Below are 19,469 nucleotides of genomic sequence, written 5' to 3' on the forward strand. Positions count from 1 at the left end.
GGGGAACATATGTGTATCAAATTTCGTTCGATTTCACGCGGTAGTTTTTCCTGTAGAGCGGCCACAAAAAACTGGTCTCACACAGACGTGACACACTTACACACGGACACACATACGCACACACACACAAACAGACAGACATTTTCCAAAAATAGTCGAAATGGACTCAGCACACCTCAAAACGTTCGAATCCGTCAAAATTCGAAATTCGAAAATTTGCACGAATCCAATACTTTCTTCTATATCTCTACATAGTATAAAATGAAGTCCCCAAAAAGCGTCTGTGTGTTTGAACTCGCAAAACTCGAGAACTACCCGGCCGATTTTGTTGAAATTTTCACAGTTTGTTCCTTTAAGTCCTGAGAAAGTTTGCAGACCAGTTCGAAAACAATTCGATGAATAGTTCTTTTTTTATTCCAATTTAGGCTCAATTTTCACATAAATTCCCGAATATGGGGGAGAAAGATTACTCGCAAATAGTAATACTACATATTGTTGGAAAGGGAAGAATTTTCCACGTTCTACGCAATTTGTTCCAATGCTCTAACTTAATTGCGGCGGGAGTTTTTTACGTTTTTAGTTCGATTTTTTTTAGGCTTAGCTGAAATTTAGGCACTACTTTCTTCATTAAATCCATGAATAAAAAGTGAAGGAATTGTCCCACAGTTTTCTTTTTGACAGCATTGGAAAGAGCTGTTTTTTTTACTCCAGATCTAACTCGACCTACGGTCAAAAGTTCAACCCTCTATCTCCATTAGAAAAAAAGTTACAAGCGAATTAAATGAAGTTCAAAAATCTGTTCTCTATTCAAGTTTTTAACCATTTTATTTTGCGTTTCCACGGTAACGCTTTTTGAATTCATTGCTTATTTCCATCTTTCTCATTTTCAATTCTTGAACTTATTTTATTTTGTGTTTCCATGGTTACGCATTTTAAATCCATCTTTCTCATTTTGTTTTAATTTCTTAAAAGTATTTTAGTATCTGTCGTCATTGTTTGGCGAGAAAATTTTGCATGATGTTTTTTTTTTCTTTCATTTAATCCTGGTTATTGAAGATACTTCACTTGACACAATGGTTTTTTTTCAAGGTAGACCGGGCAAAGCCGGGCAATGCAGCTAGTATTAGATATAGAAGAAAGTAAAAACAATATCTTTGAAAAATATCGATACAACTTTTAAACTTAATTTTTAAAGTCGGCGAAAAGCGATAGGTAAAATAATGGGTAACCATTTTTCGTTTATATTTTTCAAAAAAAAAAAAAAAAAAAAACACTCAAAATGAAGAATGAAACATTTATACTGTTATACAAACTTTGTTGTTATCAATGTAATGTATACGAATGATATTGAAGAACTTGTGTGTGTGTGGGCCCTTTTAAATTTATATTTGTAATTGATTTATGATTACGTCATATTGCTTTAGGCATCGTATTTACCGGATTTCAAAAAATAGGTTTAAAAGTTGTTTCTTCTTGTTCTGAAATTGTAATTATTTTTTACTTTTTAGAGCAATTTTCATTATCATGTTTTTTCTATACTTGAAATTTTTTCTAAATGTAATTTCAGGGATCTGAAAGTAATATAAAAAGTTAGATTCAATTTTTTTCACTTGTTTTTTGCTTCAAACTTTCAATATCTTAACTGTGCACCTTACTTTGACCATTTTTGCAATTGAAAGTTATGCACATTGCACATAGGACTACCGAGGGAGAAAATAGAGGTCGTGCACATAAAAGGGAGACACGTTGTATAAATGATAGTTAAAAAGTAATCTAACACTAAGCAAAAAAAAAACTTTTTGTCTGCGTCCTAGTTTTTAAATAGTAAATTCTTACTAATTTTGGGTCGAGAAAAACGAATAGGGTAGAGATTTCGTTTTATTAGCTCTTGTTTTCAAGATGCACAAAATCCCACTGAAGAAAGATGCACAACAACCACACTTGATTTGAAGGTAAGGTTAAAAAGAAAAAAACTTCCTGTGTTATCAAACAGGTCTTGTTTTATTAAACAATGTTTCTTTTTCCAAAAGCAGTGGTTGCTTTTGGCCTACCATTGTAAACGCTTCATTTACGATTTCTTTTTTTACGTTAAAGAAGAAACATCTCTTGCAATAGTTCAGCAGCATTTGGTGAGCATTAACTCAGCTCAATGACCCTGACGTCTGCGCCCCACTGTAAAGATATCTTGGATTGTAAAGATACCTTTCCTCATGCTTATCGCTCAAGCTTCAAAGTTTTTAAGCAAAATATTCTGGAGCAAGTGAACAAAATAGAGTTTCATAGACATACTATCATTCATTAATGGTCACAGAACTCCCATAAGGATTTTTTGACCAACTGTTTATAGTTCTCATTTTCTCTGCTGCTTAGAAATACTTATAATGCACCCTTTAAAATCTTCCTAAGTTTTTTTCCCCCCTTTCCTTTCATTTTTTTTTTTTTTTTTTTTTTTCAAAAACAGTGATTTTCACAATTGCGCGTATTTGAAGTCATCTTAAAATTTTTCTCATTTACCTTAGCTACAATACATTTTGCAAATTTCCCTCTAAGGTATGAGAAAACCATTTTTGTTCACAGCTTCCACAAAGTTATTCATTGTTCGCAGAGGAATGAGCATGGGTGGAAGCAAAAAATAGATGACTCTTCTAGAGGCTCATTTTTCGCATTTTTCTTCCTAGAATTTAAATTTCTTGAAGTCCATTTCAATTTTATGGAGTGATATTTTCTATCCAAACGAAGAGTCGAAATTTAGAAGACAGTCAATCCCATGGGGGGGGGGGGGGTGCTTCTATCTGCCAGGGAAAAAGAACATTAGTGAGATTTCACTACCCTAGTTGACTCTGTAATCTTGAAAACTAGAGCTAATCTCAACTTTTATGGTAATTTTCGTGTTTAGCGAGGCAAAATATTTCGGAAATAGTTATTTTTGAGCGGATGCATTTTTGATGTTGAGTAGTGTAAGTGTTCCATACATGACTGTGGAATCAACCCAGATACTTACCTGTTTGAGATCAAAATGCAAAATATTCGAGAGGTATGTAGGAAGCTCTGTGAGAAGGGTGTAAAAGCCCCAGTTGTTTCCAAAATGTGTGACAACTAGGGCCCATAAAGATCCTGAGGTCAAGATGGCTCTCCATGGCACTGGCGCTCTCTGTAAACCGAAAATCAATCTCAGTGATAGGAAATATGAACTGATAAGTACACAAATGCAGTAAAACATAGTTTATACTTCTTCATTTATACGTCTTTTAGATTTGCACGTAGTTTTCTTAAAGTTCCGAATGATTTCTATTCATTTTAATACAAAAGTGCATCGTTTGTACGTCGTTAACTATCGATTATACGTCTCTCATTTCTACGTCTTTTATAAGTCGTTTTCTTAAAGACCAGAATAACTCCTTTCATTTTAATGCAAAAGTGAATCGTTTATACATCATGACATACCGTTTATACGTCTTTTACATTGATACGTCGTTTTCTTAAAGACCCGAATATTTCCTATTCATTTAAATACTAAAGTACATTGTATATACGTCTTTCATTTATGTGTCCTTTACATTTATACGTCGTTTTCTTAAGAACCCGAAAAATTCCTATTAATTTTAATCCAAAAGTGCATCGTGTATACCTCTTGAAATATCGGTTATACGTCGTTTTCCCCTCCCTTAAATTCAAAAAAATTCCGCCCTTCTAGCTTTCTATTGAGGAATTATATTCCATACCCCTTTCACACATTCCCTTTCTCAGGTATAGTAGGAAAAATAAAGGCAAAAAGTTTATTTTGTTCGTCAAAGCACTAGTGACAAAATGTTTACTTAATTCATTTGATAATTCTATTCGCAACTCCAATAAACTAAAGGGGGCGCTGCAGCCATTTTCTAATGGCGGATGAAAAGGTAAAACAAAGAAATGCCGTAACTTATATCTTGGTTTGAAGTTTAATGAATGACAGTAATTTTTTATCGTGTTTGTGAAAAGCCTTCATTTCTATTCCTCTGAAATTACATTACACCATAAACTGTCTGAAGCCAGTAATTTACCCTAAAGAAAACACGTTAAACGGAATGTTTTACCTTTTTCATTAGTATTGTTATTCACTGTAAGGTAGCGTATTTGAGCTCTGGAGTTGCGAATAATCATATCACTTAGACAATCAGCACGTCAGACGATTATTAAATATTTTTCAAATTAAATTCCTACTTGAGCACATTAGTGTAATATAATTACATTTATAAGTCTAGACATGTTAAATATAATAAGTATCTAAGATATAGTACAATAATTAAATAATTTGTTTCACATAAATATTTGACTTAAAACAGAAATTAATGTCTTTAGTATAAAACTATTGCAGAGTAGTTTATATTAGTTACTTAAACCACTTTAGTTGATCCTTACAACTATTGTATTTATGCAAAATTTGAATTAGCAGGGTTAAATTGCAAAAATCAAAGTGATTTATTAACGCTTCGATTATACGTCACTTTCATTTCTACGTCGTTTCACGTCAGTCCACTAAAACAAGTATAAACGATGCCTTACGTAATTTTTTTTCTGGTGCATCACCTGGAAAAGGCATGAAAATTTAAATTGAATATAGTAAGGAAAATGGTTGTAAGAATTAGTTTTCCAAAAGGCAATCAATCGGTATTATCTTTAGTAGTTAAGATAAAAGTTTCAGTATTACAAATCAAAACTATTCTAAAACTTTGAAACAAAACTTCACTTGTAAGTATAAATGATGTTTAAAAAAGATAAATGTACTTGAAAACCATGCATTTAAAAATAATGCACACAGGAATTTTGGTTTAACAAGGGGCATTTTTTTGCATTACAAAAAAATTTTAGAACTTCCGACTGTAAGCAGTGATTACGATAAGCATATTTTCTAATTATTGCTAGCCGTCGAAAGCACAACAATTTTTCTACCCTGGAAAAGAAGTTTCTTGCAAACCAAAACTCGGAAGCAACACTTTTTGAAATTTTGTTTAAAGGATATTGATTTTATTTTTTATTCGTCCGAATAATGTTTTGAGTGCCATTTTGATGTCATGAATTTTACAGACGTAAGAAGAAAAAATTGTACCTGCTCTTGTTAACGGCGAAACTAATCTATTATTTGAAACTAAATTCTGAATTTGACTATAATTCTAAGAAAAATTAAGTTCTTGCAATCGTTGCACCTCAAAAAAAAAAAAAGGACAACTGTTCGAAACTATAAGATACGTGAAATACTAAGTGACAAAAAGAGCGCTTTGCAACGAAGCAGTATGGCTGACAGATTTGCCTTCTTTGTCGTATTACTTAGTGTCAACTTTTAAAACAACGCTAATTGCTAAAGAGATAAGTGAATATCGCTTAACATACACTTTCAGAATCTTTTGTTAGTGACTTAAAAAAAAAAAAAAAAGAGGTGAAAAGCTTTACGGTTGTGAAACATTTACGTACCCCAGTAATCAATGCCTTGTCGTAAAATAAATTGAGAAAGAAAATGTTTCAAAATTCTCAAAATTTCTTATTCACATTTAAATTTTCTCACCCTTATTTTATAATTCAGTTAAAACTTTCACATTCCATTCCATATGCATGAGAAATAATAGCCTAAAGAAGATAAATTTGGCTCTAAGATGGGTCTACATCTTAGACTACAGTCTGGAGTAGCGAGACTGTAAACAATTTCCGAAACGTCACCGATTATTTCAGGGTAAAGTTCCGGGGTTTCACAGGTTTCCTCCAGTTTCTTGTGAAATGTACTTTTGTGAGAACATTCTCAAGTTTACAAGTTACATGAATACAGACTTTTCACTCAAAAAATAACTGCTTATAGCTACCAGTTTCAAAATATATTCAGTTTTTTCGAAGCTCAATTACGCCTTGTCCATATCGACTGAGCTCGAAACGAGAGCAAAAAGCAGTCTCTGAACTATAGCTTTGTTAGAATCTCAAGTTGGCTTTAAGAGGGAAGGTTTCGGAATTTTACAGGGCGATTTTAGATTTACTTCAGAAAGATTACTGACTTTTAGCGGGCAACTTTCCTTTTTTGCCAGATATGTTACTGAGAATTTAAGCGCATTAGCTGCCCATTATTTTCCGGTAACGACTAAGAATTTTTTTTTTACAATGTATGGATCCGTTCTTTTATGCTTTGATTGTTGTAACTTCGTTTTTTAAAAACTCACCACACCTTCCTGTCTGTCCTGTCCTCGTCGAATGTAGTTCAGTTCTGCCTTTGATATGCGAGGATGTTGATCTGGGCTTTCGTATATAAAGAAGATCCAGAAGAAAAACCACACGCATCCAAGGGCACCTGTCGTAAAATCGAAATTGAGAAAATCGCTAGAAATTCATTGCATTTTTATCAATGAGTTACTCACATCAGCACGTTTTTTTAAACCTCAGCTATATTTCTGCGCAACTAACCCTGACTTCACATAGCGATAAGCCCATTAAAATCACTAAAATCCAATACACTTTCAACCCCGAGTCCATTTTCGAAGTCAAAAAACCTAATTCTACCAGAAATTTTCGAAGTAGTAAATAAACTCACCAAAAACATAAAAGACAGAAGGCCAACCGCCTAAGAAAGTAGAGGAACTAAGGTAACCTGAAAGAGAGAGGGCAACTACAGTCCCAATAGGTCCGCCACTGTAGACTAGGGTAGCGAGACGACTCCGCTCGTACTTGGGTGCCCAGCGACCTAGTAGGGAATTCATGGCGGGATATGTCACTCCCTAGGAAATAAAGTCATCAATTCTAAAAACATTTACAACTAAGTGAATTTTATGAAATTTGGTTTAAAATAAGTCACTTCATAAGAAAATTTAGTCTTTTCAAAAACTCAATAAACGAAATACAGTAGTTATAAATCAAAAGCAATGCCATCAGCCCGATTAAAAGCGAAACTAATTGGTAAAGTACTGAACAACATTTATTAATAGAATTATTTTTCTCGGCTTATAGATGGGATTTATCTGGAATTGGTATCAGCTAACAAGCTCAAAAAATAAATTTTGTCATTGGTGCTTTATCTTTTTCAAAGAATCACCCTGTGCAACCACTTTTTTTTTTTTTGTCAAAACTCGTAATTGAATTGAAATAGCCATATTGTGCAAAAAAAAAAAAAAAAAAAAAAATCGGATATCAATCTAAAAGATCACTTTCATGATTGCCCAGATTGTAGTTATGAAACTCAGTACTTTTCTCAACCGATATCTACTGAACTGCTTTGATCGAACGGTATTCGATCTCCTGAATTGTTGTGATCAGAGTGACCAAATATCAGTCATCAGAACTCTTGTTATCCGAAGAATCGTGAATCAGTCTATTGAAGTGTTGTAATCAGAGTGACCGGCAATCACTCTCATAGACGGATTTAGGCCGAAATATTTGGGGGTGCAACAACAACAGGGATCTGAGGAGGGGGGGGGGGTATTCCCGGAATAACAAGGCAGTGGCGAAATCAGAAAATAATTTTAGGGCGGGACACACTTTTAAGTCTAAAAAACGCGATGTAAACCATATTTCGTAAGATTAGGGGATGAGCAATTCTTAACATTTCAAACTGCAGAAAAAGTCTTAAACGAAAGTCGATATTAGAAGCAATGGGTGAATTTAGTTACTGGTTGGAATAAGATTCACGCCCCAGAAAAAATTTGAAATAGTAGTTTTGAAAACGCAGTTTTACAGTTCTTGGTGATATTTTAGAGGCAAGAAAGGTAAACCCCTCCCCTCCCCCATGATACCTCTTTAACTTTTCATAATTGAAGTTCCAAAAATACTACGGAGGACAATTTTTGATGCTGTTACCGGACGGGGTGTTCTGGAGCTCACCCCTGGAAAATTTTCGAAATTGAAGTCCTAAAAATGAAGTTCTTTTGCAATAATCCATGGTATTAAAAATAAAAAAAAAAGGATTCTCCCTCTTAAATATTTCGAAATAGTAGTTTTCAAAACCAAAATATTAACACTCTTTGATGGTAATAGAGAAAGGGGGGTCAGAGGGCCTTGTTCGAATATTTTCCAAAATTAAAGTCTTAAACACATGAGTGTAAGACCATATTTGGTAACGTTAGGGACACTGCAGTTTTTCAAAACTGAAGCTCCAAAAACGCAATTTTAAACGATTTTCGATGTATTTAGGTGATTAGAAGATCTTCCTTGGAAATTTTGCGAAAGTTAAGCCCAAGAAACGAAATTTGAGGTACTCTGTAATAACTTTTCTTTTTGAAAGAGAAATTAAGATTTTTTTCCCCAACATTCTTTTTTTTTTCGTAAAATAACTTCGTTTTCCCAAAATGAGATCTTTTCTTCTCTTCAATAATAAAGAATGTTCTTTTAAAAACATCTACTCAACATTTTGTGGGGAGGGTCACCAGTCTTGTGCCCCTTCCCCTTGGATGCACAACTGCAGCAAAATGTCCGGAAGTCCTCCTTCAAAAAATTTTGATTATTTACCTTAAAATTGTTGGTTTTCAGTTGATTTCGGTGTAGATTTTATTAATCAAGTTTCTTGCAATAGCCATGTGTTTTTTTTTGTTTTTTTTTTGGACTTTATTAGCCATTGTTGTTTCAAAATAGAAGAATTTATTGATATACGAATAAATACCCAATTACAGAACATGCAATTATTCTATACAATAACACAGCACTGAACAATAAATTGTTTGAGAAGTTTCTTTATTTGCATGAAATTATTTATTAGTTTTTTTTTTCCAAATGGATAAAATTACTTTAATTCTTAATATGAGCACAGTTATGGTTTTTCTTGCACTAGCGACGTGTGGTGATACACTGGATTCAAGTAAATTTACTAGTATAGCAGCTATGATTTTTTTTTACCCCAACTACGTTTCTGAGTGAAATATACTAAACTAATTTTTTTTTCAAAACTCAACCAAAAATTTTGATTGTGCGGCGCACCCCCTGGCACCCCCGTAAATCCGCCTATGATCACTCTGCTGAAGTGGAGTGATCTGACTAATTGGTGATCAATCTGCTGAACTGTGGTAATCAGAGTGTCTAGCGATCACTTTGCTGAGTGTTGAGATCTGAATAACCGGCGATCGATTTGCTGAAAAATTGGGATCTGAATGACCGTAGATCAATCTGCTGAACTGTTGCAGTCAGAAGGATTCGCGATACATTTGCTGAAGTGTTGTGATCTGAATCACCGTAGATCAGAGTAACTTTCCACAATCAACTTCTAATTGAATCAGGGTCGTATACAAGGGGAGGGGGGGTCTTAGGGTTCAACCTCCCCCCCCCGAAAAGTTCGATTTGACACTTAAATGTTCGTTTATATTTAAAAATTCCCAAAAGATATTGTTCCAAAACTCAAATGTCTTTCATATGTATAATAAGAGTAGATAACCCGACGAATTGAACATTAGCAGAAATAGCGGAAAGATCCACATGAAACTTTTTTAACCTTCCTCGAAATTATTTTCTGGTTACGGCCCTGTGTGAGATGCATAACATGACGTACCTCTCCAAGCCCCTCGATGACTCTCGCGGCAATGAGTGCGTAGACATTCCACCGAGCTGCCAGAGGAGTGAGCAGAGTGAAGATGGAAGTGATGAGAACCCCTATTCCGAACAACCACTTTGCGCCCCACTTTTCAGCAGCGATGCCACCGGGTATTTGCGTAATAACATAGCCGTAGAAAAAAGAGCCCAAAATCAGTCCTTGAGTGTCAGAGTCCCAGTCGAATTCGCCATGAACAGAGGTCTGGAAGAAAAGCAAAATAGTCTGACAACTTTCAGTTGTGCACGCTTTCTGGTATAAATTAAAACTTTTCAAAACACGGCTAACCTTATCTGCTATTGTAATTCCTCAAGGATGTCAGCGTTCGGCTAAGTGATTGCGTGGTTGCAAATTTCATAAACAGTGTTTGATTTTATTCATTTATTTATTATTATTATTTTTTTGTTAATCAAGTGATTCAAATGCCGAACTTGTCAAGTGGTCAGAGCAATCTGACTGCGATGGGGAGGTCCTGGGTTCGAATCCTGGCTCGGGCATGGCTGTAATTTTTCTTTCTTGTGCTTGTCCTTTCTTTGTGTGAATGTGTTGTTGTGTTGCGAATGACTGCCTACCCTATAAACGAATCCTTATGGTATGTGTGCACTGTGGAAGTCGGACTTTACACTAAACTACGGTACAGTCGGAAAAGTTAAGCAGCGCACCTCAAAATATTAGCTTAACTGGAACAACAAATGACTCAAGTGCTTAACTATTTCGGGGCTGAGACTGTATATAGTGACAGTTGGAATAAAAGGAAACAGTACATAGAAACAAAGTATATTGCCACACTTGTGACAATTATCACATTTTTAACACGCTTTTACTAGCTTCACCTGTACGTATCTATGTATGCAACGAAATCTTTAAACTGAATTTATCTTGAAACTCAATTATCGGATTCTTTTGAAATTTGGTATGTGACCTCAGTATCGATCAAATTAATTAATTCACCATTAATTATGTGTTTATTCCAATTTTAATCTACATTTTTGCCTAATTCCTTTAATATGAGGACGAAAAAAATAATCGCGCATATTAAAATAAAATGTAAATACAAATTCCTGATTTTTCTGCATCAGATAATTTTTTTCCAATGTTCCAAGGTATTTAAAACTTGAATTATAGCTGTTTTTACTAATCTCATGCTTAAATGTAGATGTGCCATTAATTGAAAATTCATTGTTGATCACGGTCATTGTTGAACACTGCTTTTATTTAAATGTGTACCCTCATAATTTCAAAGCTTTATAAATATAGCAGCACTTTGAAGCCCACTTTTTGGAGCGATTTTCAAAATACTTCTGAAATTTCTTTTCAGAAAACTTATTTGACTCTGCACATTTTTTTTCTTTTCAACACTTTTGAGAACTTTTTTTCAAGACTGACACATGTCCCTTCTTTAAGAACACTTTGTGATACATTTTTTACAGCACTTACGGCACACTCTTTTGATTATACCAGCAGTTTTTGCTGTTACTTTTACTGCAATCTCGCGAGGCAGTTGCCAACCGCCGGTGGGTCTAGGCTTGCCAGACGTCCTGGTTTGTCCGGGACAGTCTCGGTTTACAGACCAAATCCCGGTGTCCCGGCCGATTTATTTCACCTCCCCAAAAAAAGATAAATCTGATTACAGATGACCAAAAAAGTGTAAAAATGATTTACTGTGAAGGATTATTAAAAATAATAACTGCCATTTCTGTACCTTAGAATCAGACTGACGTAAGTTCAAAAAATTGTGGCTTTCTGTTAATTACTGCGTTGTATGTGAAATCCTAGTCCACATCGACTCAGGCAAACGTAATTCTAAAAAAAAAAAAAAAAAAAAAACCCCTCTCTCTTCCTCCCCCTCTTCCTCCAATCAACTCTAATTTGAATTCTGAAACTTTGAATTCAAATTATGTTTTTCGCAATCACGAATTGCGACAAGACATTACTCATTAGAGTTGTTGTTTCTAGAAATGGCTCCCCCCCCCAAGCATGTCGCTCCTCCTGGGTGGTTATGTGTGTATAGTTGTGTGTGGGCAGGCTTAAGTGTGTGCACGTAGGCCTGTGTATGTGTGTAAAGGCGCGCGCGTGTAGGCGAATGTGTATGAGTATGCGTGTGTAGGACATGGACGCCACCACCCAGCAGAAGTGGATTCCGGGGGACAGTGCTCAGGACCAGTGCAGCTGTGCCGCCGCCGGTGGGCGGTGGTGCTGCTGGTCCAAGCTGAGAAAGGAACCACAACGTCAAGGACTGTCAAATGAGAACAATAAGCAATCGTGATTGCTCAAAGAAAAAAAAAAATTCCTCTGTAATTATTTGCCAGTGTTGAACGAACGCGCTTCTTATCCTTTGCATTCGTCAGACAAATGTTTTCCCTACCTCCTGAAAAGTAGTGATTATGTGACTTACATTAATCCGGCTCTGAGGATTAACGTAACATTAATCATTCTGATTCGTAACATTAATCTACAAAATTAGCATTGGATTTGCTTGTAAAGATTTTTATAGCTAGATTAAAAACAAAAAAAGACTGTCTAAAAAGTCCTGGCCAATACAAAGAACATGTAAATATTATTAAAGTTTATTCCACATTCAAAAGTTTCCCTCTTACTAAAGTAACTTAAAAATAATTACTAAAGTAACTTATAAATATTATAAAAAATAATTTTTTTAAATGTATCTGCTTGTGTCAGGTATTATTTAGTACCCCTGGTTTAGGCTCATTATTAGTAACCATTTATTCATCGCATTGAGAATGAACTACCCTCTAAGATACTGTAAAAACAACCAGGTGCGTGTACTCTTTTGACTACTCGCTACGCTGGCGGGGTAGTACTCCGGTGTCCCGGTTGAACATTTCAGAAATCTGGCAAGCCTAGTCATGGCCATCACTCTAATCGACAAGGAAAGGCCGTCCTTTTAAATGCAATTCCAGCTGGCCAGCTGGCAGTGATTTATTGCAGTAAAATTTGCAGTACCATGATATTAAGAAATTCTATTGACTAGTAAGCAATAAAGTTGCTGGAATTATATTTGTACGAAGGGAATCGATGATTTCACAAGTGTGTCCAAACTGTTCTCCTAAACTGTTCTCAAATGCGTTCTTCGTTTGTTCTCAAACAAACCCCCAGTCTGTTCTCAAATGTGCTCCTGATTTTAAATTAAACGGATCTCCTCAGCAAGACATATTTGAAGTTTATTTCAGTGATTTTTTTTTCCTGTTTGACGGAGTCCATTCAGAACACATTTTAGTGCACATTCAGGCAACTAGAGCACTTTTTTGAATTAAATGTTCCAAACGTGTTTCCAATGTGTGCTGGGAAAGAAATAGATAAATCCCTTTCGTTTACATTGCGTTTGCTTCAAATTTTGCTCTAAGCAACTCAAATACTTCTGTGGAAGTGCTAGTACGATTTAAGTGTCTTCTACTTACAGACGATAGCATAACATTGGAATAGTTTGTACTTTGTCGTGACTCGAGAAGATTGAGGCAGGCGACTTCTGGCCCTCCTTCTGGTGGAAAATCAGGATGGAATGTCTTCCTCACCATGGCAACCATAGCAACGCTCAGGTTCACCCGCATGGCATACACGTTGAAAATGCCGAGGAAACTCCACCATGTCATGGAGTACCTCACGGGAATTCCTAGAAGAGAATTAAACCGAAATAATGCGAAGTAATAAAATAATACTACATAATACACAAAATTTAAGACTAAGCAGGAAGAGAGGTAACAGGAAATAATTCAATAGAAAGGTCGGCTGGGTGGTGTGGTGTCAAGGCGTTGGTCTTCTACGTCCTGGTCCCGGGTTCTGACCCGTGGTGGCCAGTCAGTGGGTTTTCAAGACGCAGAAAATCGTCAACGCTATGCCGTATAATCATGTTTCATGTAAAAGATCCTTAAGTATTCGTTTGGCTTTAAATGCCTTCGGCAAAATTAAATCTCTAGTGTTGTTTCACATCAAAGCGAGCCCATGTTACTCCATCTGGTGGAAACAGGGCATCATCTGTGCCACTGACAGCCCCGGTCTTAATGGTGGCATAAGGAGGATTGGATGTCATATCGTGTCATACCGAGAAAGTAGGTCGGTCAAAGGTTGAGGGGTCAAACGCGGCTCCATTAGAAATAATAATAATAATAAAAAAAAGCAAAAATACAGTAAAAGAATAAAATCATAGAAGCAGCCGTCAAATAGAGAATGTTTAAGGTTGCTGTTTCAGCCTCCAACATGGAGCAAGTTTGTGGTAGATTGTCACTTGACGTTCTGCAGCAGAGCCTTATATCATTTAAATTATAGTGTTGTTTCCCGCTTATTTTGAGGAGAAATGCTTTATATAACGTAGGTTGAAAAATTAAACCATTAATAACCAATGACCGACAGTATATTTTCGCGCCAACGGAATTGCGAAGACTGTTACATTGTTAATCACGATCATTGAGTCAATGTTTTTATTCAAATGCGCATAAAATGTTTAAAGCAATATACATAATTATAGCAATTTGTATATGAATGGGATATTTCAAGATTCTGGTACACGTTCAATGTAAATACTGGAAATCTTTACTAATAATAAAGCTGAAAGTCTGTCTGGATGTTTGAATCTCTGTCTAGATACCTGTCAGGCTCTCTGTGACGCGCATAGCGCCTAGACCGTTTGGCTGATTTTCATGAAATTTGGTACAAAATTAGTTTGTAGCATGGGGGTGTGCACCTCGAAACGATTTTTCGAAAATTCGATTTTGTTCTTTTTATATTCCAGTTTTAAGAAACTTTTACCGAGCAAATTATCACAACGTGGACGAATAAATTACGGAATTATCATAACGTGGAACCGTAACATGTGCAAGCAAATGAATATAGCAAATTGGCGAGAAATTCATCATCCATTATTTGTAAATATACAGGCGAACCAAATGACCTTTTAATTTTCTACTACGGGCAAAGCCGTGCGGGTACTAGTTGTAAATAAAATGTTAGGTTGAAGTGCAACTTTTAATAGCTATATGTATTCATTTCTGCTTAGCTCATCTCGAGTATATTTTTGTAATCATCTATGTGTTTCCAGTTCATTTGCAATAAATAAATGATATTTTTTTCATATCTTAATATATAGAAATCTTCTGTGCGGACATTTGTCACCATAAGGCTTTTAAACGGCTAAACCGATTTTGATCAATTTTTTTTTTTTTTTGTGCAATTAAGTTGTGGTAAGCATGGTTTCGAAGCGCGATGGATCGAATCGGAAACGTTTTTGCTAATTAATCAATTAAACTAAACATTGGATGGTTATATCTCTGAAATGATTAAAATTTATTTTAACCTATTGTTGAGCGAGAACTGAAATAAAAATTAACCCGTTGCCGTTGCCAAAGGACAATAAGAAAGCCAGCTCTGCTCTTTGTAATGAAATTTCCTACGGTGATAGGTCAATTGAGAATAGATAAAACGTCAAGAGAGAATGAAGCCTTCATTTCTTGAAAGCAACGGTTTTAAGTCCCGAGATATATTTTAAAGTAAAGTACAGGAAGGTTCACGCAAAACGTGTGTTCTGTCGTCGTAGTTGAACAAAGTGACCGGATCGCTGCTTTAGGTTTTCCTAATCAAATGATCAGAAAGTACCGTACCTAGCAACTTTTGTTTCTCGGCTAAAATCCATCTGAGTTTTGGCACCAATGTCAAGAATACTTTAAGGATTATCTAACTAATCAGTACATTATTAAAGGAAAAGATGATGGAATTTAAAGACGAAACAAATTTTATTCTCGTCCAGACAAATTACAACAAAGTTCGTCTGTACATAAAAGATCAGTGCATTGGAAGATCTTTATCTTTGGTGGAAAGAACAAATTAGACAATATATGAAGTTTAAATGTTTTTCCTTCAAAAGATCGGACCGCTAATCGGTCGGAGTTGGCTTCTCTCACTGATTGGTTGGATTACAGTAACGTAGTGGCTTGGCGACTTAGGCTATAAACGATAGAGTTGCGTGATTATTTGTTTACTTTTTAAAGCTACTGTTAATGTCTACCCCCTTAAGTCCTGTTAGTGGCCTCATCGTGGCAAGGGGGTGTCACTGGGAGAAGTGGGTGAAGTACGTCGGGAGTATATACTCCTGGTAGGGTCACCCAAGGCGTGAAGGCACTCCATCTCACCATATTTCCGGTAGAATTACGGTAACCGGGTCGCGGCGATAAATGTTTGATTCTGGCAACCCGCTACCTTAATTGGCGACAGAGCAATATAGCAACCCTACAACAAAGTTGATTCGCTATTCGTTTGGCCAATCGGCGATACACAAAACTGTAATTGATTTGTCTCATAAACCTTTTTTTTTAAATTCTATAGAATTATATTTTTAAATTTCTGAAAGTTGATTTTTTTCTGAAATTGGCAACGTAAACTATCTTTTCAATTTTTAGATCGTCGAAACATTTCATGAAATTTTACATCGTGGAATGTTTTTCACTCTTAACTATTTTAAGTTGTTGATTTAAAAATTAGTCATTCATATCTTTTGGATACTTTTGTTTTAGATTTTGCTTGCCGTAAGTACTTTCCTTCATGTTTCATTGTTCCATCTTTAATTTAAAATTTATTAATTATTGTAATTATTTAGTAAGGTAAAATTAAAATTTGCAGTTATGATAACGTTCTGTGACTGGAACTTTTCGTTTAGTTTAATTTCTGTTTATAGATTTTTTTCGTTTTACTGTTACACTTTAACTGTGCTTAATGACGTTTTCTGTTCACTTGACGATTTATTTTATGCTTTAATGTCGTTTTCGATCCAACTTTTAATGTTGTAAAATTTTGTTAGAATTTATTTTTCATTCTTTTGTTCCTTAGAATTTGTTTCAATTTGTTTTGGTAGATGAATTTAAACTTTAATGGAGTTGTTGAATCATTTAATTAGAATGTTATTTTACATTTTAACAGAGGATTAACGTCATTTTGTAGTATTTTTAATTTATTTAGCATTTTTTAAAAAATTTTAATACACTGTTAGTGTTACATTAATGTTTCGTTTGCTTTTTGCTCATTTCGCTCATTGCTAGTTATGTATTCTGCTCGAATAAAATGTGCACGCTAGCCAAAAACAGCTTAAGTTACTTTTTTTTTTTTTTTGCATTAAATGATTTTGAAAACTAACAATTATCTGTTCCAAATATCCACTCCCCCACTCTTTTTTTTTTTCTTTCAAGTATACTCTATGGTTTCTTAAATTAGGTTTAATAATATGTTTCTTTTTTATATTTTGCTACATTATCATCATTTAAAAGAGGAAAAAGAATTTTTTTCTTTGAGGTTACGATCAGAGAAAGAGAGTTAACAGACTCTTCGTTACCAAGGTGATAGTTTGCGTCAGCCATAGCTCCGCCCATTTTCTAGGGGTCTATTCTTATTGGTGGATTTCCTTTGTTTACATTGAAGGACTTTGTTTACGTTGAGTAGTAGGTGCCAACTTTGGTTGTTTTTGAAAAAAGCCGCCAACGCGACCCGGTTACCGTAATTCTACCATCTTTCCCAGCTAACACTAACAGGCATGGAGCCAAGACAGACCTCCAACCTCGGGTGCTCCAGTCTTTGGACAACGGTGGCTGCATTTTTCTCCCATGAACATGTTGACAGGTGATCCTGATGATGCATCGTGCGTCTCGCAGATTAATCCGGCACGCGCTCGAGGTTTAGGCAAAGGGCCTCGTTCGAAAAGTGAGCTGCCAAAGAAAGTCTTGCCCATCCAACACCTTTCATCTCGGAGCTCACCTATCTAGAACTGTTCTCCAAGCAAAAAGCCAATAATAAAGAAAAATGGTTAATACCTCCATCTCACAATTGGTACAAAGGCAAAAGGCCAGGACAATCTCTTGCCCTTCCCTGTGAGAGGCAGACTAACACCCTTCTGTCTCGCCTCGCCAGTGGACATCTGAAAAGTCTCACTTTCTCTGGAAGCGCCAAAAGGTTCCCCATCTGCCCTAAATGCTAACAAGACCAGGCATCACCACAGCATATCTTGAGCTGCCTGGGATTGAACTCGAACGACGTATTCGACAGTCCACTGCTAGTGTCAGATTTCATAAGGGTCAACGGCTTCATCGATTTGGTCTGACTCCGTCAGACCAAAGGGAGATTAAAAACAACAACAACAACAACTGTTAATGTATTTTATTGTAATTTTTATTTATTTGGCGAAATATTTCAAATTGCAAATAATTGTTTTTTTGTTTTTAAAGAGTTTTTAGTCATTTTAGTTGAATAATGTGTTTATTTTACATCGGGAGGGGGGGGGGGAGGGGAAGGGATGAGTGATTTTCGCTTATTTAGAGAACTGTTTTTACCTTTATCATTTTTTTAAACGATATCCTTTCGATTGTTTTATTCTTTTTCATATGGGGGATGTTGCAGTGGGATTTCCCGTTTGTTCTAGATGGGTAGTTAGTTTTTTCACATAATATCTGAGGACACTTTTTATCCTTTCAGTATGGCTGAAAGAACAAACCATCAAGTACAGGAGAAAAAAATAGTTTATAAAACAACTGCTCAGTGGGCATTAGATAAATCAAGTTGTAATAAATATACGCATTCTGACAGCACTCAGCTCAAAACATTTTCTTTTTACTTATTTTTTTCAACAAAACGGTTCAAACACTTGATAGTTTATTGAAATTTTTTAACTTTTCAATTTTCAAAGTTTGAACACAACAACGTCTCTCGGGTCCTCTATTTTCCGCATAAAAAATATTCTGCTAGCATTGAACTTATGTTGTACATTGAAATTTAAATAAGATTAAATGTTTTTTTAGGGTTAAAATGTTATTTATGGTGCAGTTTGTTATTTAAGCTTATTTTATCGACTGAATATATTTACGGAACTCCGTCATTGTCAGTTTAACCGTCTCACTCATTATCTGATCTAAGTATGTAAAATAGAATGGAACATTTCAGACTCACAATACTAAAAAGCAGAAAACAATTAATGAAATTAAAAAGTTTTAAAGTCCATGTTTTTAAACTGAGCTAAAAAGTATAAACTAATTTCTCTAAGCTTTATGTAGATTTAAAACCTTATGCAGTTTCAGAATCTCTTACAGATTGTCTGTAAAATTTGTGATTGTGAGTTTTTAATGGCTATTAAAACATTTGTAAGCTTTAATAGGAAAATGCATGTACAATATGTAGCTATAAGTGTTAAAGGTTAGCAATGAAAAAACTTACACCTCAGTTCATACTGTTTACAGAGCGATAAATTTGTTAGTTAAATTATAAATCCTTAATTGTCTGTTACGTGCTCCCCATAGTTTTCCTTTCAAAGTTTACATTGATTTTTATAGCTATTAAAATTCACAATCATACATTTCCCAAACAAGCTGTAAGAAATTCTGAAACTGCATAAGTTTTTAAATCTACATGAACATAATTTTTTTCAGTACATAATTTTTTTCAATGGTTTGAAGTATTATTTCTCAACGAATGAGATATGTTTCTTTTACTTTGGAACCTTTACTCTCAAAATCTACAATTTATTTTAACATTTTAACATTAATACAGAGTAAAAATACTAACTAATTCATAAATAAGTTACAAGAGGTTGGTTTTGGATGTCCCGCACGTGACGCATGTCAATAAAATGAATTTTAAGTAACAAAATTGTTTAATAAAAAAATTTTGAAAAAAAAAAAAAAAAACAGAACCCATTTTAAAATTGCTCTAAAAAGTCAAAAATATTCTTTAAACACCGTCGATAATACTTTTAAACATAACATTTGAAGCTTTCGCAAAAACAAAAAGTAAAATCCGGTGTAACCATGCTTCGTTCATACTTTTTTCAGAAAATCATTCAAAGTTAGGAACAAAACATTTATATCGTTACTCAAATATGCCGTCATTAGTGATTGAAATACCCGTATACCAAATACCGGTATTTCGAGCAATTTTGCAATTTCGTAATACCGGCATTTGC

General features: G+C 34.9%; 1 protein-coding gene across 1 annotated transcript in view; it reads right to left on the reverse strand.

Moving 5' to 3' along the window:
• LOC129229378 (putative inorganic phosphate cotransporter) overlaps positions 1-19,469 on the reverse strand; it is a 31,848-nt gene that overhangs the window by 10,670 nt on the left and 1,709 nt on the right. The window contains 5 exon segments of the mRNA XM_054863671.1: positions 3,002-3,151; positions 6,180-6,307; positions 6,548-6,731; positions 9,485-9,727; positions 12,943-13,154. Coding sequence (XP_054719646.1) covers positions 3,002-3,151; positions 6,180-6,307; positions 6,548-6,731; positions 9,485-9,727; positions 12,943-13,134 — 897 coding nt within the window. The 5' untranslated portion in view covers positions 13,135-13,154.

This window comes from Uloborus diversus, chromosome 9 (assembly GCF_026930045.1).
Source record: "Uloborus diversus isolate 005 chromosome 9, Udiv.v.3.1, whole genome shotgun sequence".
Classification (NCBI taxonomy): Eukaryota; Metazoa; Arthropoda; class Arachnida; order Araneae; family Uloboridae; genus Uloborus; species Uloborus diversus.